Raw genomic sequence first — 24,730 nt, forward strand, 5'->3', positions numbered from 1 at the left:
TCTCCAATAGTTCAAAGGAGAAATTTTAAGGGCCTCCACTAGGGTACTGGCAACCTCTCCAGGAAAAAAACAAAACAAAAAAAGGGATATAAGGGTTAGGGTTTGGGTAGGACTGACCAGACAGTAACTGACAGGGTTGGAGAGGAAGGAAAGGAAAGAGTAAACCATGGCTGATGTTGCAAACCTTGGGGACTGGACACAGAAGCTGCCTAAAGAAACAAGCAGGTGAGTAGAAGGAAAAGTAGACTGAAGAGGGGGAGGCAGCATATTTTATTTTGGATCAGTTGAGATTCAGAGGATGGTGGGATATCCAGGCAGAGACTTTGCACAGGTGTTGGCAATAATTTAGGAGACTAAAGATCACATCTATGAGGTAGCCAAGATAGAGACAGTCTGGAAAAAAAGAAAAAGAAAAAAAAGAGGGCCCAAGGCAGAGCCTTGAGAGGCCCCAAGGCTGGTGATTGGGAAATACATGACTATCCTGCAAAGGAGACCAAGAAGGAAATGCCAGATAGGTAGGGGGAAAATCCAGAGAAGAATGACATAGAAGCCAGGAAAAATAAGTGTGCTTGGGAGGAAAAACTGCTTAACAGGGTAGAAGAGGGGAAAAAATAGGAGGATAAAGAAAAGTCTATTGATTAACCATCAGTTCTCTGGTCTTAACATCCAACTGATAAACAGAGGGGCAAAGCAGACAGAGCACCAGATTTGGGGGTGAGGAAGACACAATTTCAAATCTCCACTCAGAAAAGAAGGGGGGAGAAGAGAGGGGAGGATGCCAGAAGCCAAATAGGGGGCAGCTGGGTAGCTCAGTGGATTGATAGCCAGGCCTAGAGACTGGAGGTCCTAGGTTCAAATCTGGCCTCAGACACTTCCCAGCTGTGTGACCCTGGGCAAGTCACTTAACCCCTATTGTCTTACCACTCTTCTGCCTTGGAATCAATACACAGTATTGATTCCAAGACGGAAGCTAAGGGTTTAAAAAGATAAAAAAAGAAAAGAAAGTTGAGAAATAAGTGGGAAGTATAAAAATAGAGATAAGAGTGTGGGCACTTTTATGAGCATTAGGTTGTGGAGGAGAGGAGATGTGTGATGATAGCTTGAGAGAGCAGAGTTTTAAGGATTGTGTATATCTGTAGCACACGGAAGGCTGCAGCAGATAAGAGATTGGCAATGAGAGGAAAAGGAAGTATACTAGAGAGAGTAAAATTCATAAAAGGGGTATGATCAAAGACTAAAATAGAGCAATTGCCTTTAGCAAAAAAAGAGTGACCTCTTCCTCAGAAACTGAAGGAAATGAAGGAACAGGCCAGAAGAATTCTGAGGAGTCTAATAGGGAAAAAAAGAAAATATAAACAGATGGCTTCTGTTTCTCAGTAAAATGGGAGGTGAGGTCCTAAGGGTATTACAATAGGCTTGAGGAAAGAAAAGCCATTGGAAGGGAGTATAAGAATTAAAGGAGAATAAAAGTGTTGCTAAGAATATCACCATGAAGCCATAAATGGCCTGTTGTAACAAGACAACAAAATTCTAGCAGACTTTTTGACATGATTGGGTAACTGTCTAGTAGCCTTGGGTGAGCAGCATGCAATTAGGCTCAAAGAGGGAGATGGTGGCTCTAAGCCAGGGGTGGAGTGTGGCAAGGGGTGAATGAAGACAAAGGATCCAAGGGCAGAGGATAGGCTGGAGTAGAACTGATCAACTATGGGCTCAAAACTGAAGAGAAGTGAGACCAGAGCAGTGCTAGCAGGCTGGAAGAGCAGACAGGAATGAAAGGGACCATAGGGAAAGACCCATTGTCTTATCTCCCTCTCCCAGGACAGAATCAAGTTAAAGAACTCCTGCCCCGTGTTCCATGCTCAGCTCCCTGAACAGAAACAGCAGGGTGAGGCTCACCTCAGAGTTAGCTAGTTTAGGGTCATCCACCTTGGCCACGAAGTCATTGGCAGTGGACTGCAGATCTTCATCAGGAAGATACTCCTTGTACCTGGGCCAGAAGAAGACAGAATGGTCTGATGCTTCATGCATACTCCTTACCCACTCCCAGCCCTAAGCAATACGTTTCTTCTCTTAATGAAAGGGAAATGTATACATATATTAAAAGGAGACAATTAGGAATGGAAGAAAAGCAGAATCCCATATTCTATCATCTTCTCTTCTCTAAGGCTAGGTGGAACAATGGATAGAGCTCTGGATCTTAAGCCAGGAAGCCCCAAATTCAAATCTAGGCTCAAACACCTACTAGCTGTGTGACCCTGGGCAAGTCAATTAACCTGTCTCCTCAGTTTCCTCAACCATAATATTATATATTGTTAATATTATTATAATATGCATATATAATGAGGAATGATAGCACCTACCCTCCAGGGTTGTAAGGATCAACTGAGATAATATTTATAAAAAATCCAGCACACTGGAACATTATCAGGTTTAATCCTTCCTCCCTCCTTTCCTAACACCCAACCTTGAAGGAATGTGGAATCATAGCAGACACAAAAAAGGTCTTAAGACAGCTCAAGACTTATGGTGAGCTAAGAGATTCTATGTGGGATATAATACAAGGAAGAAAAATTAAAGAGACTAAGGTAAAATAAGAAGGCTGGAAAAGATGGCATATAAATATGAATGAGCAATGGTGGAAAGGATAAAAAATATTGCCTGAAATCTTTCCTCTAAAGTACAGGAAGGAACAGCCAGGACTCACCAGTGGTCAGTGGTGGTTGTTCCCTCAGGCTCTCCTAGCCAGAGTTTCTCTTCTGACTGTTCCAAGTACTCCTCAGCCCAGCGGGCAGGGGACACCGATGAGGGGTCTGCAGAGATTAGGGAGATTGGATAACCAATAGGGTCAGCCAGAAAATGGGGAAGTGAAGAATACTATGTAGAGACTAGTTGGCTTCCCTATCCCCTGTATCTCAAAAAATCTATTCACTTCCCTGGACTAATCATACTAATGAATCTCCACTTTCAGGAAATTAGAGGAAGGTTTCTGCAGGTCAAAGAACAAGGCATGAGGCCACACAGGGAGGTCAGGACCAGCACAGTTATGAGTATTAGGCATGGGCTCATATCCCAGCTCTGGTATTTTTCAGCTGTGTGATTCTAAGCAAGATACTTAATCCCTCGATCCCCAGGTTTCTCATTTGTAAAATGTGGAGAGTAATCTTTACACTACTTACCTCACAGAGAAGTAATGAAGTGCTAGAGGAAAAAGTACTCTATAAAACTCAGAGTACCAAATAGAGAAATGATTCAAATATATGACAGAAACAGTCAACCCCAGCAGAGAGGGGAAAAAGGAGAGCAACAATTTTCAAAAGAATTACAAACCACAAAAAACCCCATAAAAGCAAGCTGAAATAGTATGAGGAATTCAAATTAAAATTCTAATGTTTTACTTCAAACCATGAAAACTGGCAAACAATTAGAAACAATCATTACTGAAGGGACTATGAGAAGATAGTCTGTAAAGTAGAATTTAGCTTGGAATAAAGCTAAAAATAAAGAAAAGAAACTAAAATATCCAAACAATGCCATTACTGAACAGTACCCCAAGGATGTCAAAGACAGAAACAAAGGCTCAACATACATAGCATATGTATGTTAGCAGCCCTCTCTGTGGCAGCACAGAACTGGAAGCAAAGTAGGTGCCCATTAATTGGGAAATGACCTGGAGAAAAACTATGCTATGTGAATGTCATGCAAATGAGTATAATTACATAGAAAAAAAGAGCAATTGGACAAAATTCAGAGAAATATAGCAAGATTCATATGAACTGAGACCAAATTAAATAATCAAGAGAAAAATTATATATAATATCTGAAAAAAATGTGAATGAAAAAGATGAATAAAAGGAAATCAAACTTTTGAGTAACAGAAAAACCAGTGAGAGTCCCAGGAAAGAGAGAAACAGACATACCTCCTCCTGGCAGAGGGGTGGGGAATTACTATGAAAGAATATTATGTATATTGATTCAGATTTGTTTTGTTTTCTTTCACAAAAGAGGGAAATAGGAAAGGACTATGACAGACAAAATGTATCAATAAAACATGTTTAAAAACCCAAAGTTCTATAAAAATATAAGATATTATCATGGTGAATAACTTCATTTAGGAGAAAAGGATTATAAGGCGGCAGAAGCCTCCCCATTCCCTTTTAATTCCCTACCTTCTGTCTTAAAATCAATACAAAGTATTAATTTGAAGGCAGAAAAGCAATAAGGGCTAGGCAATTGAGGTTAAGTAGCCTTCCCAGGATCATACAGCTAGGAAGTGTCTGAGGCTAGAATTGAACCCAGGACCTCCCATCTCCAGATCTCTCTATCACCTGAGCCACCTCACTGACCCCTTTCCCATTACTTATTACAAACTGCCTAACCTGCTCTCCCCCTATTCAGACTCAAGAACTGACAAAAGGTCATTATCTGCTTTGTCTTCTCAGTAATTTTTGGAGTCCAAGGACATTACCTAACACACATTCTGAAAAGGATGCTATTAGAGTAGGAACCATATGCCCCCAGCAGGAAGAGCGGTGTGAGTTCTACCAGTTAATGTGTTCCTAGACAATCTGAGAAGCAAAGAAGCCACCTAGAAGTCAGGCTATCCAGATTGTTAAACCCTGCTCTGTGAGCATTTGTTCTGAAATCTTTTCATTCAGTACATTTTCTTAAAGGCAAACAGTACCCAACATCCTGATGAAAAAGGAAGGGGAAAGCTCTAATATACAAATAGGGACAGACTGAAAGTAAGTCTTCTACACTAATGGACTCTGTCCTTTACTCTCCTCATGTCCAGAAATAAGTATAGAGGGATTGATCCAAAAGGTCAAATTAGGAGAGAAATAAGGCTGAAGAATTAACCTCTATCTAAGGAAGTCCACACCTCCCTAAACTAGCAACAGAAGTAACTAGATCATCAGAAAATCTATTCAATATGCAGTTTTCAAGTAATGGCAAACATCAAAATAGAATCTAATTATACAGACACACACTCACAGACACAGATAGGCAGACAGAGACACATACAGACATACAGACACTCTCTTTCTCTCTCTTTACCTTTTGGAGAGCTATAATCAAGACTCTTAGATTCTACAGCACTCCTGGCTCTATGCTCCACTTAACAGGCAACGTAGGTCAAGTTCATTCCTCTCTTCCTTCACTATCTACCTCCTTTTCTCTATGTGCAAAACCAAAAAAAGTACAAATTGTACTCTTCTACTCCCCAGGTATGTCACATATATGAATTAGAAAATATCAAGAACATGCTGAACTCTTTGGAAGAAAACCTTAAGAGAAATCAAGATATAGTATTATGATTGATAATATCATTTAGTTCTAATAATACCTGATCTTAAAGAATATCATTTCCCCCTGCCTATAGAATATGAGAAAAATATGAAGCAAATGATTATTACTTGATCAAATATAACATTATGAACTACAGAACATGAAAAATATTTGTTATCTAGTTTTCACTTTAATTTGAATTAATTCTTTTCTATGTGATTTGGAGCTGCAAACTGGGCAGTGATACATGAAGAGAAAGGAATTCTCAAAGGCTCATACACACACCATAGGGCTAAAAGTAGTGACCCCTGAATACTAGAAAATATGACCTATCACTCTTCTTATAGTAGAAGTAGTACATGATAACTACATAGAAAATTACAAACAGAACATCCTATGGCACTTCCATTATCCCTTTGAATCTATGACTATTAAGTAATATCTAACATATAAAAACCAATGTTCCCCACATTTTTTGCCCTAAGACATTGTCCCCTAGTTTCAGGTACTCCATTTTAATCTTAATGCTGAGTCCATAAGACAACAGGAAATAATGTAAAATCAAAAGAATGAAAAAATAGAAAATATGAAATATCTCACTGGATAAACTGACCTGGAAAATAGATCCAGGAGAGATAATCTAAGAACCATTGGAATATCTAAAAGCCAGGATCAAAAAAAAAAAGAGCCTAGAGACCACCTTACAAGAAATCATCAAGGGAAAATATTACCTAGGATTCCTCCCTAGCTCTCCCAGGCAACATTTCTTTTACCTTATTCCTAATGAAAATTAGGCAGTAAAAAAAAAATTAGGGCAACTTTAGATGACTTCTAAAGCCCCTTCTTAGCTCTATGATCTTATAATTCAAAACAGTTCCTTAAGGTCAGATCCCATTCTATTCAATTGTATTCCCCTTCCCACCCTCAGTGCCCCTGATGATGGAATTACAGTAAGTGCTTACTGTATTGATTGCTGATCATCCAGCCACTTGCCCCATTCTCATTGATGAATAAAATAACCCCCAATCCTTCCCTTCTTGCTTTCTAGTCATTCACTATTCAACATTCCACCCTCAACCTCAGTAGCCTGTTATTTAGTATCAAGAAGTTATCATAAAACTACAGCATATGCCACTTTTGAGAAATTCAATTGTAGAACACTCAAAAGAGCTAGTTAGGGAAGGCCACAAAGTAACTTATCTTAAAAGAAGACTATAGGAAACAGACCCCATTATTTTATTAGCTTTGAAAAAGTCACCTCTCTCCAGGCAAATACTATGGGGTAGGCTGGTGACTAATTAGGGTCAGCAAGGGATCTATTAGATACACTTTTTTAAAAAAGAGTAACATTCTCTGCCTGTGAAAGTTTCTGCCTTTGATATACTGTCCACTTGTAACAAAGTCACATTAATAATGCACAAAGTGTCCAAGCATTTTTTATTACAGGGAAACTTTCTTTAGCTTTCCCTGGGCTGGCCCTATTCTATTGATGGGGCTCTTTATAATATAACCTCCTTTCTGTAAAAGCAAATAAGATGAGAAGGCACTAGAGTAGGGAAGAGAAAGAATGAAGAAGTACCTAAAAACTAGCTTCCTCCTACTTTTTAATACATTTCTTCTAATATCTACTAAATATTCTATAAAATGGTACAAAAGTACTGCTTCCTCTAGAGTGGGACTATTCAAGGAAAGGAGAAACCAAATAGCTTCACTCCCCCACATCTATTCTCATGCCTTCCAGGAGCAGCTGGAGAAAAAATAAATATGCTACAAATCTCTAGCAGTCTAAGAAATAAAAATTAAAACAGGTCTGAAACTTTACCTCACACCATGCAAATTAGCAAAGATGAAAAAAATGAGAAGTCATTGGTGAAGGGGTTACAGGAAAATAGGTACATTTATGGCAGACCTGGAAAGCACTCCAATAACTTAGGATTTCAATTTAGAATTATGCAAGAAATGTGTTTAAACACAATGACCCTTTGACCCAGTAATTCTACTACTGAGTACATACCCCCAAGGAATTCAGAGATCAAGCAAGTTCCAATATACTCAAATGAATCTGTGCTCTCATTAATTGAGACTTGAGTAGAGATCACAATCCAACCTATATCTGCCTATTCTGTGCTTCTTTTGTCTAGGTTCAACCAAAAATTCCTCACAAGAGGGTCCAAGTAAATGAATTAGAGGCTTCAATCAATATAGTCCCTTGTTACTACTTATTACACTTTCCACATTTCCTCCTGACATTGCAAGGACACAAGTGGAATACTCTGGCTAGCCACCTGTCATTCCTTGCTCTTGTCATGTGAATATCCCATCTTCTCTTCCTATCATTCAATTTCTTGATGATACTATTTATCCATGTTCATCAACATTTCTCATTGGTTATATAGTATAGTCAGCTGATACCATGAGGCTCTCCAAGGTTCTCTAAATGATATTCATCCTTAGCTCTTAGGAGGCACTGGTATTCCATGTCTTGTTACCAAACAGCAATACCTTTAAAGTGTTAGTACTGAAAAGATGGGCCTTTGTATGGAAAATCATAATAGTAAAAGGGTTCTTCAATTTCCTAAACACTGCTATTTTTCAACTCTAGAAGCAGCTCACTGTGTATCTGTACCAGATAGACAAATTATGGACAATTTGATCAAGATAGCTTTCATCTATTTTTTCTTTCCTATATATATGGGCAGGCTGAGCTCCTTTTTTGAGTGATTACAGATCGCTCTGAGAAGGCCCTGCAATGTACTCAGTCTTAATGCAACCAGCACATTCATCTGCAAATGAGAGCAGTTGGAGGATCTCATCATCACAGGGAAATTTGTGTTGGGATCTCCTCCACCACAATGGTCAAAGTCTTTGGTAAAGGCTGGGTATAGTGGCACAAGAGGGCAATCCTTTTGAGGTTCTGAGCTTCATTGAGTGTCTTCTCTAAGTATGGAACTCATTTGGTATGCTACTGGAAGCAGAAGGACACCAGGAGAAGTGACAAAGCCCTTATGAGAAAAGAAGGGCAAGTCAGGATTTCCCTACAGATCATCATTGGGATCCTGTCTGTGAGTGGCTGCACAGCTTTCAACCTATGGAAGATGTCTCAAAAACAAAAATCAACCCCCAAAAAATAATAACAACAAAAATCTTTGAAAAACATATACTTTTGCCTCCCTTGATGTTTATCAGAGAGTCATAGAACAAGGTTGTTTCTGCTGTTAAATCTTCCAAGGATCCTAAATGATTCTGAGATACCTTGCTGTAAAAAGTATAAGGCTGTAGTGTGTTCTACTGAATCAAATGATTTTTTGGTAATCAATACCAAGAATAGTGTTATATTCTCTACATATTTAAATTGATTATTAAATGGCAAAGATGGGATCCATTGTTGGAACAGTTTGCAAAAGTCTACTTATTCTCTATTAATACCCTCACTGGTGCCTCTAATTTGTATACAGATGACTCTCATAGATTTTGAATAGATGGAAAAGTAGACATATGGTTTGGTAGTAATTAATGTCTGCTTAATCATCTTTTTTTTTTCCAATATTAAGAGTCTTGAGATTTTTTTTCCTTCACCTTTGGTATCTTTCCCTCAATGTTCTCATAACTGTATCTCCATCAGGACAGAGTTCCCTTATATCGACTTGATGTATGTTGTATTGTTTAATGTAATTGCTATACAGTCCACATTGTAAACAGTGATATTAGGGTTTCCAGTGTGATGGTTCCACTATCCTTGATAGAGAAAATTTGTTAAAATGGCTTTTGCAAATAGTTTACTCCCCACTCCCTTCCCATTTGTAGTCTTCCTTCCATTTTCATTCTTGGATGCCCTTAAGATGACTTCGCTTAGTTGGATCTCATGCTAAACTTTCATTAAACTGGCTTTGCCCTCCATTGCTTTTGTTTTATGAGACAACAATGTTAATAATCATCCATCATCTTTCTTTGTAAAATTTTACAGATAAGTTTAAATTCTATCCACTCTTTGTTCTGGACAGCTAGGAAAACCAGCAAGTCAGATGTTTGCCAACTGTGGGACTTACTGGGTTCTTTTGGTCTCCTTGAGGCAAATAAAACTAAAAGCTTCTAGATGAAATTATTATAGTTGGTGTTGATATAGGTTCTACTGTCCATTTCCTATTTTTAACTTTTGGTAACAAGTTTAAATAATTCAGGACTAATCATTTTAACTGCACTCCTTTTTTTATTGTTAGGTTTTTCTTTTCTTTCTCGTTCTTTACATATTCTGATCTTAGCTCTAATGAATCAGTGGCCTAATTATAAACATACAGCTGACTCAGGGATAACCACAGGAACTTCTCTTCCAGTATGTTAAAAAAAAAAAACAACTATTACATTCTTCATGGTTTTATTTAGTTTTCACCATATCCAGCACCTATTAATTTTTTAAAAAAGAAAATGTAGATAATATTGTGGTATGAGGCTTCCATGTAAGCAATACATCTTTGGGCTCTCTCATTTCTTTCTCCTGAACCATGTTCCCATATATTTCTCCCCAATCTCATCTTTTCTTTTTGCACTAACACCATCAAGTACAGGGGTAGTGGATAATTTTATTTGAAGGATATTATCAAGTTCTTTATAGAATTTCTCTACTTTACCCTCAGCAAAAGATATCAGAGCATAAGCAAAATCATTACAATGATGTCCTTTTGGCAAACAGCATTAGTATTAGACTATGTGGGGACCAAATGTCCCATGAAATGCTTCTTGTAGAATTCTGTTAACTTCTTTCATTGACTCTGCAAAAACTATTCCCTCTTTCTTCTTTCATTTATAGTAAGACTATTAGGATAGGTATGATTTGGCTCTTAAAATACACCAACTCCTTGCTCACTGGACAAAGAGCTCATATTTAGAATATTAACAGTAAAACTGGAGTTTGTTGCTGTGATTCTTAATCCCCATTACACTTTTCCTATTACTTGAATCATTATAGGAGCAGGAAAAGGCCACATACAACTAAGGGACATTTAACAGTTTTTTCTTATGGGCTGCCTCAGCCAAAAAAAATTTTATCACTAGATGTCCAGCCCAGATGTACCTCTCCATCATGAGCTGGTTTAATTCTCAAAAAAAGGACAGTCTGCTACCAAGATCATTTTCAAGTCTTTCCAGCTTGATAGAACCTATAAGAGACCAGTCTGCTATCATAACCTTTAGAAACCCTGGGCTCCTACATGAGTAGGCATCAATGTAGGGCTTGGTGGAGGAAAGCTCCAATATATATCAAAATGTCCAAGCAGCACTCTATGTAGTAGCAAAAAAAGGGAAACCCCAATGCATAATACTGTATGCTATAACAATCTCAAAAGAAATATGGGACTGGAATATTAAAGGTCACAGGGATGGGAACTAGATCTGTGATTTAAGTGGCTTAGATAAATTTTCTAATGAGGAAACTTCCTCTACCAATGCAGGTCAGCACCTTCTCCACAATTTAGTCTTCGAGAGGTGACTAATACACTAAGAGGGTCAGTGACTTGCCCAGGATCACACAGCCAAGTTACGTGTCAAAGGCAGGACATAAATCCAGATCTTTCTGGTTCTGAGGTCAGCTCTTTAGCTACTATGCCACATTAACCTCTCTAAAAAAGTTAGAAGAAAACCAAATCAGCTATGTCAAGGGACAGTCAAACAAGGAATTAGAGTGATTTTGACAGTTATTTGCTTATGTCCTTTGACCACTTATACATGGGGAATGACTTCTGATATATAGTATATTTATATAATATTATATACATATATTGTTATATTTGTATTATATAATTGTATTAGTTCCCTATATACCCTTAACCAGATCCTCATCACAGGCAGTTAATATAAAGATCGAAAATGTTCCTTCTTATCTTCATTGTGCTAATTTTTTTCCTTACAGAAGACTTTTAAATTTCATGTTACCAGAATTACCTATTTTCTTTTGGGGATCGCCTCTAATCTTTGTTTGGCTATCCCCATAAACAAAAGTCTACATCCCTTGACATAGCAGAGTATGTCAAGACGCTTATAATCTCATCCTAACATTACACAGGTATCCTTTGCCTCCTTTCCCAATTCTACATAATGTCCATTTATTTTGGCTCACTCTTAATATATACCTGGCTTACCTCCTTTTCTGCATCATAAACGTGTCTTTTGCACCGCTTCTCACGTGCTGCAGGCGGCTTACATCTACCAGCTCTCTGTTACTGTGATTCTCTCGTGACCAAGGTATTCTTCTATTCGTAGCCATATAGCATCACCAGGAAAATATTGGTGTTAATGAAAAGATGGGCTTTTTGAGGCATGGAGTAGTTTGGGAGCATTGAAAGTGTGGTATGCATATTCAAACACAATTCCAGCCTAATCTCCACCTGGTGCCAATTCTGGTTTCAGCTCACTATCCACTATCCAATTCTGGGTTCAACTCACTATCCTCTGCAGTGTTTGCCCAGGATATGTATATTGTTAGAATAATTCAATAGGTTGTCCATCCAACTGTATGTTATAGTCCAGGTAAATCATATTTACATAATCCTTAAAAGTCTCCTTGGTTGGCTTCTGTGACATGGTACTGTCTTTCTCTATTTGTTTTAAAGTCTTCATCCACTTGGCATCTTAGTGAAGAGGCCCCCAAGTGTTTTGATGTTCAATGCAACCAGCATAATGTCATTCACAAACAGAAACATTCAGAAAACCTTCCCATCAAATCTCTCTTTTAGAGTCCATCAAAGGCCATCTTCCATGACACTGGCAAAGGCTTTTGGTGAACATATGGTTTGTATCTTTTGAGTGTCAATATCAAACAAAGCTTAAAAACACAGAACAGCATCTGACAGAGAGTCTTATGGGATATCATTGGATCGATGAGGGAAATCACCTTGTTCCACCATCTTTTCCATTCTTTTTTGCATCTTCCCTTTTTACATAACTTAAATCAATCACTGATTACTTTTTTAAAAAGGGGTCAGCTCCAGCCCAGATCTTTTTATATATATTAGCCTAGCTCTGGCTGTCATATTGCATCTAGTCTGTGGTGGCAGAGTCCAAATTGAGGCAGCCCACCAGTATTGCTATTTGCTGACTTCCCTCCAGCTTCCTCTACAAATGCTCTCAGGTAATTTGGCTTAACTGAGTCTCAAGATTGGTATTATTTCCCCGAATGAGAAGAAGGGAACACCAGAAATTTGACAGAAAATGCAGAAAGCCCCAGAAAAGGCTTCCCATGCCAGTACATGTAGCATTTTTGTGGGGTTATTTTTTCCAGATGGTTTGCTGCCAATCAAATTCTGATCCTTCCAAAAGAAAATGACAACCTCACAGATATGCTGTACCAAAGAAAGACAGGAAAAAAAAAACAACAGGCAGAAGAGGACCTACTCCCACTCTCACAACCTAGAATTAGAGGGTAGTGGTAACTTAAATGACCTAACAGAACCCCAGCACCTACTTCCACAAATCCCTCAGTTCTCCCAAAGAGCAAGAGCAGAATAGGAACTTTCTGTTTTACTACACTACTCAAGAAATCTCTGCTCTTTTCCTGAACCACCAACCACCAGGGGAAAGAACAGAAGAGGCAGAGATTCTTCCATACTTCTTGAACTTCAGGAGACAAATTAGAATGCCCATAGCCTTCTTGTCACTGCCCTGATCCTAGGGAGTCTCCTAGCTCAAGTTCTAAGGGGCCCAAAACATATACAAAGTGACTAGGCAACATAGCCAAGAGAACATATAACCTCATAACCTATCTAGAGATGGCTCTGCACTCCTGACTGCCATGTGAGGAAACTACCGATGAGTGTCTAGAACCTTGACCAACTTCTAGCTCTCTACATCCCTAGTTTATGGCTGGTCTCCAAAGAGCAATGGATCATCACCTTCTCAGACACTAATAACAAACCAGTTACTTGGTCCCAAACCAGTTTCACAGCCCTGCCATCATATAGATCAGAGTTTCTTAACCATTTTTGTGCCATGTACCCATTTGGCAGTCTGGTGAAACTTATGAACCCCTTTTTAGGATAATGTTTTTAAAGGCATAAAATACATAGTTTTAAAAAATAGTTCTCCTAACTATAAAAAACTCAGCAGAAATATAGATAGACCCAAATAATTGGAGAAACATTAATTGCTCATGAGTAGGTCAAAGCAACATAATAAAAATGACAATACAACCTAAATTAACTTACTGTACTGATCAAACTCTCAAAAGAATACTGTATAGATCTAGAAGAATTTTATATTTTATAGAATATCTCATTAAAATAATCATGAAATTCATATGGAAGAACAATCATCTCAAGAGTAATAATGAAAAAAGGTGGGAAGATTGTAGGGAATTGTCAGTATCAGATTTCAAACTACAATAAAGTAGCAATTATTAAAAAGATTTTGTGCTGGTCAAAAATAAAGTGTCTATCAATAGAACAGATTAGATACACAACATACAGAAGCAGACAAACACAGTAGCACACTGTTTGATAAACCCAAAGATCCCAGTTATTGGGAGAAGAACTCACTATTTGACAAAAACTGCTGGGAAAACTGGACAGAAGCTTGGTAGAAATTAGGTTTAGACCAACACTGCACACCATACACCAAGATATAGTCCATATAGAAACATGACCTAGATATAAAAAGTTACATCATAAGCAAATTAGAGGAGCAAGGAAGAAATTACCTTTCAGATCTATGGATAGGACAAGAGTTCATGACTGAAACGAGTATTAAAGAGGATCACACAAAATAAAATGGACAATTTTGATAAAATAAAATTGAAAATTCTTACATATGCATATCTAATATAGTAAAAATTTTAGAAAGGAAACAAGTAATTGGGGGGGGAATATCTTTGCAATTAGTTTCTCTAATAAAGGTCTCATATCCAAGATATATAAGGAACTGATTTAAATTTATAAGCCAAAGAACCATTTCCCAATAAATAAATGGTCAAAGGATATGAACAGGCAATTTTCAAAGGAAGAAATCCAAACAACAATTCTATGAAAAAGTGCTCTAAATCACTCAGAATTCAATGTAAATTAAAGCAACTTTGAAGTTCTATCTATCAGCCTGGTCAAAATGACAAATATTAGAGAGACTATGGGAAAAAGTATACTTTTTATATTTTTCCCCTGTTGGTTGAGCTATATGTGAATTGGTCCGACCAATCTAGAAAGCAATTTGGATCTATGTCTAGAAAGTTACCAAATTGTGCATGCCCTTTGACCAAGGTATACTACTACTTGTAGGCCTAAATCCCAACAAAATGAAAGAATCTTTTAAAAAAAGGAATAGCTTTTGTGATAGCCACAAACTGAAAACTAAGAGAATATCATCTACTGAAGAATGGAAAACAAACTGTAATATATGAATAAATGGAATATTACTGTGCTATAAGAAATGATGACATTAACAATTGCAGAGGAAACTGGGAAGACCTCCATTCAACTAATGCTGAGTGGGGTGAGCTGAAATAGAATCATTTATAATAAAATGATAACATTATAGAGGAAAAACAACTCTGAAAGACTCTGATCAATGCAATGATAAAAGATCAGTTCAAAAGAATGTTGATGAAATCAGCCATTCAGTAACTGTCAGGGGCAATGAATTTCAAATGCAGAGTAAGAGATGCCTTTTCAGATATGGCATATGGAGAAATTTGTTTTGCTGGACTATACAAGCTATGTATTGAGAACTTTTAAAAAAATTTGTCCAGTGGCAGGGTCATGATAGGACATATTGATTTTTAAGTGCTCACTAATTGAAAAAATAAAAAGTAATGATAAATTCTATTTTTAAATTATTTTTAAAAATATAGTTATCAAAGTATTTTTTTTAAACACAGTTCATGGTCCACAGGTTAAGAATACTTGACCTTGATGGAAGTCAAAGGCCCAACTTCCTATAAAAATTAAACCAGTGGACCTAAGGATAGAGCTGCTGAAACTGCATACATGGGGAGTGGGGAAGAGGAGGGAATGAAACTGACTTGTTTCATTGAAGGGGGTTACATACTCCCTCATTTAAAGCCTCACCTGTAACTTCAGATATGAATTCCTGAGACCAGTCAGCCTCATTATAATCTTGAGCTATGTCCACTGCATCTCCAGCTGCCAGGAATTCTTGGGCCCAGTTCTCAGATAGTGCCAGGTCAGCCACACCTGGGGCTAAAAGAAAGAGATGAATAAAAAATTAAAGGTGAAAAAAATTTTAAAATAAACACAAAGCCAGCAACTTGAGTTGAGTTCAATTGATAATGCCATGTCCTCTGTTTCTTTTGTACCTCAAGTCCTCTGCCTGCAACCAGCCCTTAGAAAAGGATTTCCCATGCCCAAAATGGCACAAAAATTGGTCATTTCCTCTCCCTTCAGACCCTGGACCTACCTCTCTGGGGAGCCTGGCGGAAGCTAGACTGTTCAATTTCTTGCATTTCTGCCAACAGGTCATCCATCTTGAAGGTCTGGGGAGCCCTGGACACAAGTGGGGCATTTTGGTCCTGAAGGAATTCAGCCACCAACTGTCGGGAGAAACATCATTAAAAAATAATGGGAAAATTCTTGTGCTCAAAATGAGAATGGACCAAGAGCCATGGCCTGCAAACTAGAGTATACAAAGACTACAGGTAAGAGAAAGGAACACAGAAACTACAGACACAGAAACCAGGAAATCTAGAAACTTCAGGGTCAGAAGCATGCAAAAGGATAAGAGTAGGAGCCAAAGTATATCAGGCCAGGGAAGGAGGAAAAGTGGAATGAGAAAGATTTAGAGGCAACACAGCAAAGAGGCAAAAAGGGATCACAGGAGCATAGATCTAGGGCCATAAAGGACCTTAACGGTCACCTATTCCAACTCCCTCATTTTGCAGTTGAGGAAAGTGAGGCTCAGAGGCCCAAGGTCACGAAGGTAGTAAGTAGCAAAGACAGGATTTGAACTCAGGTCCTGTGACTCCCACATTCTTTCCACTGGGGCAAGGAGACAAGAGAAGAGGTGGCAGAAAGGAGACTTGTATGTTTACCTCATTTTCAGAAGCCACTCCCAAAGGTTTGGAGACCTAGGTGAGAGAGGTATGAGGGCACAGTTCCTTATTATGGTACATAAATTCCCCCCATATCCAACCCAGCCTGTGCTTCCCACTTTAAAAATACGTACTGATTCAGGTGCTGGCGTTCCTGGGGGCCATGGGGCAGGATGCAGCCCTTCTTGCTGCAAGGCTTTGTCTTGGGTAAAATGACCTGCCAGCTTCATGAGTGGGTTAGCCCCACCACACTCTGCCTCCACCAGCTCCCGCATTGCCATGTTGACTGCAGACCTTCTGATGGGCAGGAGCAAGTTTTCCGCTCAGCACAGTCTTAGGTGAGACTCCCTTACCCCAACTGCAGCCCTAGGATGGTGGGAAGAAAAGGAGGAACCTCTCTGCATCACAGCAAGCTGGTCATCTCTCTCTTTTTGGGTTTTTTATCTCTCTCCACAGCCTTCATTTCTGGCAGGTTCCCCCACCAAGGCCCGGGTCCGACCACCGGTCCTCCCACTGGGGAAGGAAGCCTGATCGGGTTAAGGAGAGGGCGGCTGTTTAGCTGCCTCCCTATCCTCAGGTATCAGGCAGCTGGAGGGGTGCCCAGCAGCAGCTGCTTGGCCAAAGGTCAGAGGCCAGAGGTCAGCAGGCTCGGTTATCTCCCCCTCAAAGACTCTAGATCCCAGGGGACACCAAGCCCGAGACATTCCTGAGGTAGGGCAGGCTAGGAACCCCGGGGCCGTGCTGGGCTGTGTCCTCCAGGGTCTAGAATGGATACGACGGGAAGAAGAGATGACTCCCATTTCCAGGACCACCAACAAGACCCCCCTACCCCATGGGGCTGGGTCCTCCCCCCTCTGCCCACGGCACCCACACCTGGTCTCGCTCTCCTGGCCTGCCGTCTGCCCCGGGATACCCCCCACACACACGTCACCTGAATCCCCCTCCCTCCTGCCTCCTCCCCCTATTCCAGCCCCGCCCCCGGGGTCCCGCGAGGACAGGGAAAGGGCGAGAGGGAGCTCCCCGTCGGCCCCTCGCGCTCACCGCCACGCACCGACCGCCAGACCTGCTCCGGGCGCGGGGGTGCGGCTGCGAGGTGGGGGCGGAGGCCTGGAACCGGCAGAGGATAGAGAGAGGAGGGGGCGAAGGGGAAGAGGGGAGAAGGGGGGGGGAGTCCGCGCGCGCTTAAAGGAGCCGAGGGCTGAAGAGGAGGGAAAGGAAGGTGGTCAGGGGGCGGGGCTCAGCGGGGTGCGCGCTTAAAGGGACCGAGGTCCGCGGCGCAGGAGGGGCTGGGTTCTTAAGGAGGGGCAGTCCCCTTAAAGAGGAGGCCTCGAGCCTGCGGAGCATAGCCTCGCCTCCTTTCTCCACCCCCTGCTCTCCGAGCCTAGGCCTTCCGGGATCAGCGCCCGCCCCTCCCGGAGCGTCGCGCCGTGTCGCGTCGGTTACTGCCTCAGCACTGAAGGGGTCACGGCTGCCTGTACTCTGCGGCGCGACTGGGAAGGATCCCGGAACCCCCAGCCCTTAACACCCCTGGCTTTCCGGGCATGGAGGTCGCGACGGCCTGAAGCCCACTGGTGTGGTGGAGGGAGCGCTGGTGGGCCGGGCTGGGCCTCAGTCTCCTCATCTGTAAAACGTGGTCTTGGGCTTCCTAACCTAAGGTCTGTTCCCTTTCTATTGTGGATATCTCATTTAAAAAACATTCTCAGAAGCAAATCCATTAAATTTCTAGCATTGACATATCCGGCACTTCTCACAGCGACGCCGGGACGTTAGAACTATTATCCCTATTTTACAGATGAGGAAACTGATACAGAGTTTAAGTGACTGCATAGACTTAGAAAGAGGCCGAGATGGGGGGGGGGGGGGGGGAATATCTGGGGGGAGCTCAGTGGATTGAGAACCAGGCCTAGAGATGGAGGTCCTAGGTTCAAATCTGGCCCCAGCCACTTCCTACCTGTGTGACCCTGGGCAAGTCCCCCATTGCCTAGCCTTACCACTTTTCTCCCTTGGTGCCAATACACAGTATTGACTCCAAGACAGAAGGTAAGGGTTTAAAAAAAAGAAAGTGGCCGAGGTTAAGATGGCTATCCACAGCACCTAATAGCTAACATTTATGTGGTCCGTAACAAATATTCTCATTTGAGATACCTAGGTGGTTAATAATATTTTTATCCTCATTTTACAGTTATGATAACTGAAAATTACAGGTTAAATGATTTGCCCAGGGTCATTCAGAGTCTCTAAAATATTAGAACTCGAGTTTCCCAATTTTTAAGGTCCAAGGTTCTATTACCTGATGCAAATAAGCAATTACTCTTATTTGCAGGCACTAAGGGCTGATATAATTAATAATAGAGATTGAGGGTTTGCCAAAGTGTATTTTCTCATTTAATCCTCACCACGACCTTGTGAAGTATGTGCTTTTATCTTCATTTTGCATATGAGGAAACTGAGGCAGAAAATTATGTGACTTGTCTGAAATCACAGGGCTAGTACAAAGAATGGCAGAAACTCGGCTCTTGATCTCAAGGACTTGCTCCCATTATGATGAGACAACATGCAAACAACTATGTACAGGTTGCAGACTGAGACATGAGACATGTTTTGGGGTGAGGGGGTATGGCCAATGCAGTTTTTTGTTTTGCTTAACTGAATATTTGTTATGAGGGATTTCTTTTTATTTTTCAAGTGGGGAAGGAGAAAGTGGATTTTTGTTCTCTGAAAAATACAAAAATTTTTTAAATATACAAGATAAATCATAGGTGATCTCAGAACAAAGACCCTAGCATTAAGGAGAACTAGGGAAGCCTTCTTTACAAAAGGGTGATTTTAATTGAGATTTGAAACCTGAGTGATCCATCACCAGTTGTCTTGACTTCTGTCAAGGATGCTGTCCACTGGATCACCTAGCTAGCATATATGTATCCAGGAGACAGGAGAAAGGTGAGTAATCTGTTAACCTTGAAAAACACAGAATCACCAAAGTAATTAGAAAAAAACAAGTCTTTAATCAAGACAAAGAATACAATGCCACCACAGAGTCATGTGCAAGATTACCACACAGATTCAAGTTCTGGGACTCTAGGAACACTATCTCCTGGAAAATACACCTAGAAAGGAGATTTTCCAATGAACTGGTCTTATAGTTTTGGGAAATAAAAGAAAGGAAGGACAATTAATTGGCTTACCTGGAGACAAAGGTAAGAGGATTCCATCCAGGGCTGGGAGAGGCCCAGATACAAGATACAATACAAAAGGAGAAACCTCTAAAATAAAAGGGTACTTAAGATTTGATTATATTTACTATAATTATATCTAGGCTGAGACCTTTGGGTCTTTTAAGTTTATTGTCCAGTCTAAGATAAGAATCTAAGGTCTGGGAGTTCCTAAAAGGCAAATTCCCTAGGGACAAAGGTAAATTTGGAGGTTCCATAAAAGAATGTCATTAAATCCAAACAAAGGGGACAATCAGAGTTCCTTGCCACAAAAAAAAAAAGATTAATTCCCTAGACTAGAAGCTGAATGTCCTATGGGTCCACACAGGTCTTGAATTTACAGAGACAGGATCAGAGAGACAGAGTCTCATTGGGCTTCAGATATGACAGGGAAAATGCTCAGGAATGGGATTTGTTCCAGTCCTGAAGTGGGGCTAGGAGCTATTTCCTCTCCAGGGTTCAGAACTGAACTCCCCCAGTTTGTTGCTCTCCCAGAAACCTCTGCTCCTGAACATTCCAACTGCTGTCATCTCTGCTTCTCCTGCATTCCGTCTCATATCTGTAAAATCCTTTCCTTCATGCTACAATATTGCCTTTTTTCTTCTCTTGCCCCAACTTTATCTTTTGCATCTCTCTTCTTTTTGGTTAATGCTTCTAGAGGCTTATTTCCTTTGTTCCAAGCAGGAAAGGGTTATGGATATAGCAGAACATCTCCATAATCTTGGAAGGGGAACCTCAGCAAAGATTTTCTCTTACCAGGCTTCCAAACAATATCTATCAAGGAGTCTTTCAATCTTTCAAAATTTCAAACCTCATGGTCTCTGGGAGACAAACCTAGGTTCTCTCCAGGGAACAGAATCTCGAGATACTATAGAAAATGAGAGGAGAGAGGAGAATCACAAAGTAGACAAGTAACTTTCTCCAAATATCAGAAGATGACAATAATTTATCTCACAGGACATTGGGTGGTGGTTGTCCAAGAGAACCAAAATGACATCTTGACTTCAGCATAAATTGGAATTAAGTGAGGGAGAGTTTCACAAAGTCTCTTCCTGAGGCAGTCCCAAGACAAAAACCAAGACAAGTGGTGATGATTCAGGATGCAGTGGATGACCTTGGCTTCTTTGGTATCTAAGCTCAGAGCACTCCACAGCACCTGCTTCTCTGTCACCTTCATAGTCATTGGAACAAATTGTTCTCCTCTGTCAAATGCCTGGGGTAGATACCCCCCCCCCCACTCGCCAACAGCATTAAGGCCTATCAGTTACCCTCAGGCTGGTTTAGCCCCCATAACTAGATTGTTTGACAAGGTGTGGCCACTGAGAGTGCTTTAGCTTCTTAGAGCCACAGGTGAGAGCTAGGTGGCAAGGTGGACACCAAAAGAGGAATTCAGCCCTAAAAAGACTCATCTAATTTCCAAATGCACTATTATGCCACCCAAATCCCATCCCCATCCCCACTGAAATTGCTCTTTGTTAAACATCCCCATTTCCTTCAAATAAATCTGGTATGACCCCATTCTGAAAACTACTTATGTTTATGTAGTCTGAGGTCCTATCAGATTTTACTTTTCTAAATCCTTACCCTTCTGTCTTAGAATCCATACTATATCCGTTCTAAGACAGAAGAGCAATAAGGAGTAGACAATTAGGGATTGTGACCTGGGTAAGTGGCTTGCCCAGGATCATATAAGAAGTGACTGAGGTCAAATTTGAACCCAGGACCTCCCATCTCTAGACCTGGCACTCTATCCACAGACCCATCTAGTTGCCTCTCCTAATAGAGTTTTTTTTTTTTACAACCATGTTAAACTGCTGACAGTTTTTACTCTACCAAATTATCTGGGCCATTTTTACTAGAGCTTTTATTCCCTATTCCTATGCCAAGCTTAACCTTCATTCCCACCACCACCATCTTATACTTAGAGGTTTACTTTTTTCAAAAATCCAAGTATAGGATTTTGTATTATCCCTATTAAATTTCATCTTATTCATGTAATAACTATTCCTAATGCTTTCTCAGGCTAGGGAAATAAATAAATCTTACATTCATCTAGTCCAACCCTCACATTTTACAAATGATGAAACTGAGGCTTAAAGAGGTAAAGGATTTGCTTTAGATCTCACGGAGAGTATGAGATGAAATCAATGGAACAATGGTAAAGCTAGAAAAGCAGGCAGATTTGGAATTCTACCCCCTGTCTTGTTCATCTGTAAAATGGAGATAATAGCCCTTACCTCAAGGGTTGTTATAGGGATAAAATGAGATATGTTTAAATAAAGTTTATAATCTAAGGAACTTAAGTAAGATGCTAGCTCTTATTAATATCTAGCAATTACACTGTATGTATTTCTCAAAGAGCTCAAAGAAAGAAGAAAAGGATCTGTATACAAAATTTTATAGCAACTTAAGAGATACCTAAGAGGTGCTTACTAGACTCCTAAAGATTATGAATGCTGCCAAAGGACTTGACACCTCTAAAGTGAAAGCTATATGGGTTGCTTTATTCCCCCTACTGTAATTTTGCTTGTTTTATTAGTTTGGAGTGTGTTTTAAATGTATTGCCTATTCTGAAAGCTATTTTTTGCTTGGCCTGATACTACCAATGTAGTAACTGAGGTCCTTGTACTGCAAGTTCATGGGTCATAGTTTGCCCAGGGTGTTAATGCCTAGGCCCATCATGTGATCTCTAGCTGCCTTTCTTGTCTACAAATTTAACTCCTCTCTGATAAAACTGTGACAGAAGTAGGGAGTGACCTTACCATTTGATAAACAGCAGATTGACTTTGTCAAACTGCCAAAGTTCAATGTTTTGGGGCCCAGAAACTAATTGAGGCTTTTTCAGATCCTGTTTATCAGTTATACTACTGCCAAGCTTACAGAACTGATGACCTAAAGAGATCACTCCTATGCGAAGGTTGCTTTGATTGACCTCAATCCAAGAGAAGATAACAACCACTGATCAGCCCCTGGACCCATAGAGGCTAAAAAGAAACCCTAAAGGGGAATTAAGACTCAGCGAAGAGAATCTGGCCTGGAGAATGGGAAGTTATATGTTTAAATATGACCTCAGATGCTTGTGACCCTGGACAAGTCCCTTAACCTCCTGCCTAGCCCTTACCACCCTTCTGCCTTGGAACCAAAACTTAGTACTGAATCTAAGATAGAAGGTAAAGATGTAAAAAACAACAAAAAACAGACTCTCGACACCAATCTGTGGACATTGGCCTCCTGTTTCTTTGACCCTGATATTTAGCTCCTTACCCCTCACCTGTAACCTCTCTACTATGTATTTGTTGTTTGTGGTTTGTACACTTTGGGTTGGGAGAACAGGAGAGCCCAACACTTGGTAGAATTTGATTCATCAGGCCATCCAGGCTTTTAATTGGACCAATTGCTGAAATGTGCACATGCCCTTTTTTGTCCTTGAGAGAAGAAATACTTCTGGTGAATGTGGAAATAAACATCTAGAACTTTGTGAGTATTATTTTGCCATTGATAAGGCAACCGGAGATGCCATGGGTGAGAAAAATGAGTCCTCCTACTCATTCATTTTTAATTGGAAAACCTTTCACAATTCTTACCACCCTTGAGCTTTCAACATATTTTAGGTTGCCAGGTCTATGTTATGAGCAAAATGGGACACAAGGTCAGGAAATGCAACAGCAAATGGGATATAAGTATACCTAGTCCCTGAAGTGAAATACAACCATTCAGGATGGAAAAGGCTACCTGAGAATTTTTGTTAAGCTGGGAGGCCTGGAACACTAAGTGGATTTTTTAGGATAGCCCCACAGGGGTTTTATTTCCTATGTAACAAGAAAGCATATTACTGGTTCCCCTCAAATTGGACAGGCAGGTATAGTTTGAGGTGGTATTTTTGGGCTTTAGGCTCATATCTCTCCAGTCGTCTAGTGCACACTTGCAAAGCAAGCTGAGGGAATTGAGGGGATTAGAAAAGCAAATGGTAGTGGGAATTGTGGCAACTGAATGAACCACACTGACTCCATCCTGTGACTCAATTCTGGATCTAGCCCAGTTCCCTTTCTATTCAATTAAGGGTCTAGCCCAATTTCTGCCTTGTAAGAAGACTTTATTCATTTGTGGGAATTGAGAAAAAGCCTTGATACATTGTTTAAACCTAGCCCTACCTATGGGGAAGCTGAACCACCTCTACCTAGAGGCACTGAAGTAATGACCTGGGTTATGCTGGCCAGAAACCCACCCAGACCCCAAGATTGATGCAAGGAATTTTATCATAATTATACATCTCAAAACTCATGTGTCTTATCTGAAAACTGGCCTTGAATTGATTAATCAGTTATTTCCACGTTCTTTGAATTGTTTGCAGACACTTCAACACTTCTTTTTTCAGTTTTCGGGGAATTGTACCTGGTCACTCTTCCCCTCCTAACTTGGGAAAGTCCCTAATCTTTCCTCCAGTTAGAAATCATATTACATAATGTATTATTTCCTTTTAATTAATCTTATTTGTTTTGAATGTATAAAAGTCTGTCTCCCCCTGTATTTGAGGTTCAGCCCTAACCTGAGGAAGGGACTTGGTCCCACTCTTATTGAACAATTGGAATGCACTGCTTAATAAATCTATATGCTCAGTCTTGACCCTTTGTTTCCTTAGTCATTTCATCTTTTACCCACAGCAGTTTTTTGGTGAGTTGAGCTAGGAAAAGTCAGAACTCATGCCACCTTGGATGGCATACATCCATCCAAGTTTATTTTACATTTCCCCTATTACTGAGACTGAACATGCTTTTATCATCCTATTATATAATATGGGAAGGGATGCAGCCTGGTATTCCTGAATAAAATGTACAAGTTTTTGCAATTATTTGTTAATGAATCCATTAGTGCAAAGGAGGACCTTAATACTGAGCTCCACACACTTTGGGCTGTGACCTTTCAAAATAGGCTGGCTCTATATATTTCCTCCTGGCAGAGAGGGGAGGATACATGCTCTCGTAGATTGGGAGTACTGTACCTGGGCTCTTCCTGACAACTTCGATAATATATCCATATAGACTTGTTTCAGAATTCCCAGAACAAGCTCCAAGAGGATGGAAAGGAACCCTGGCCCTCACAGAAATGGCTAACTTCTTGGTTCCTAAGTCTCTCATGACTAAAGTACATGTTTGCAGGTTTTCTCTTGTGTGTCCTCATAGGGATTGTGTGTTGTTTATGTTTACAGAAC

At 40.2% G+C, this 24,730-nt stretch overlaps 1 protein-coding gene and 1 long non-coding RNA gene across 8 annotated transcripts in view; one reads left to right on the top strand and one right to left on the bottom strand.

Moving 5' to 3' along the window:
• PEX5 (peroxisomal biogenesis factor 5) overlaps positions 1-17,523 on the bottom strand; it is a 34,951-nt gene extending 17,428 nt beyond the window's left edge. For 2 of the 7 annotated variants that reach the window (XM_056799182.1, XM_007503688.3), the window contains exons 1-7: positions 17,361-17,523; positions 16,444-16,675; positions 16,310-16,345; positions 15,679-15,811; positions 15,330-15,461; positions 2,705-2,810; positions 1,897-1,987 (exon numbers count right to left, since the gene is read on the bottom strand). In XM_056799182.1, the coding sequence (XP_056655160.1) occupies positions 1,897-1,987; positions 2,705-2,810; positions 15,330-15,461; positions 15,679-15,811; positions 16,310-16,345; positions 16,444-16,590 (645 nt within the window). In that variant the 5' untranslated portion in view covers positions 16,591-16,675; positions 17,361-17,523. Of the gene's footprint in view, positions 1-1,896; positions 1,988-2,704; positions 2,811-15,329; positions 15,462-15,678; positions 15,812-16,309; positions 16,346-16,443; positions 17,259-17,350 lie in introns of those variants that run through there. The other 5 variants (XM_007503689.2, XM_007503687.3, XM_056799181.1 and 2 more) reach the window with 4 other exon arrangements.
• Positions 17,524-17,828: 305 nt separating this feature from the next.
• LOC107650096 (uncharacterized) lies at positions 17,829-24,144 on the top strand. The gene is made up of 2 exons (XR_001624861.2): positions 17,829-17,964; positions 22,367-24,144. It is a non-coding gene; the product is annotated as an uncharacterized LOC107650096 (long non-coding RNA).
• The last annotated feature ends 586 nt before the right edge of the window (positions 24,145-24,730 follow it).

The sequence above is a fragment of the Monodelphis domestica genome, chromosome 5 (genome assembly GCF_027887165.1).
Source record: "Monodelphis domestica isolate mMonDom1 chromosome 5, mMonDom1.pri, whole genome shotgun sequence".
Classification (NCBI taxonomy): Eukaryota; Metazoa; Chordata; class Mammalia; order Didelphimorphia; family Didelphidae; genus Monodelphis; species Monodelphis domestica.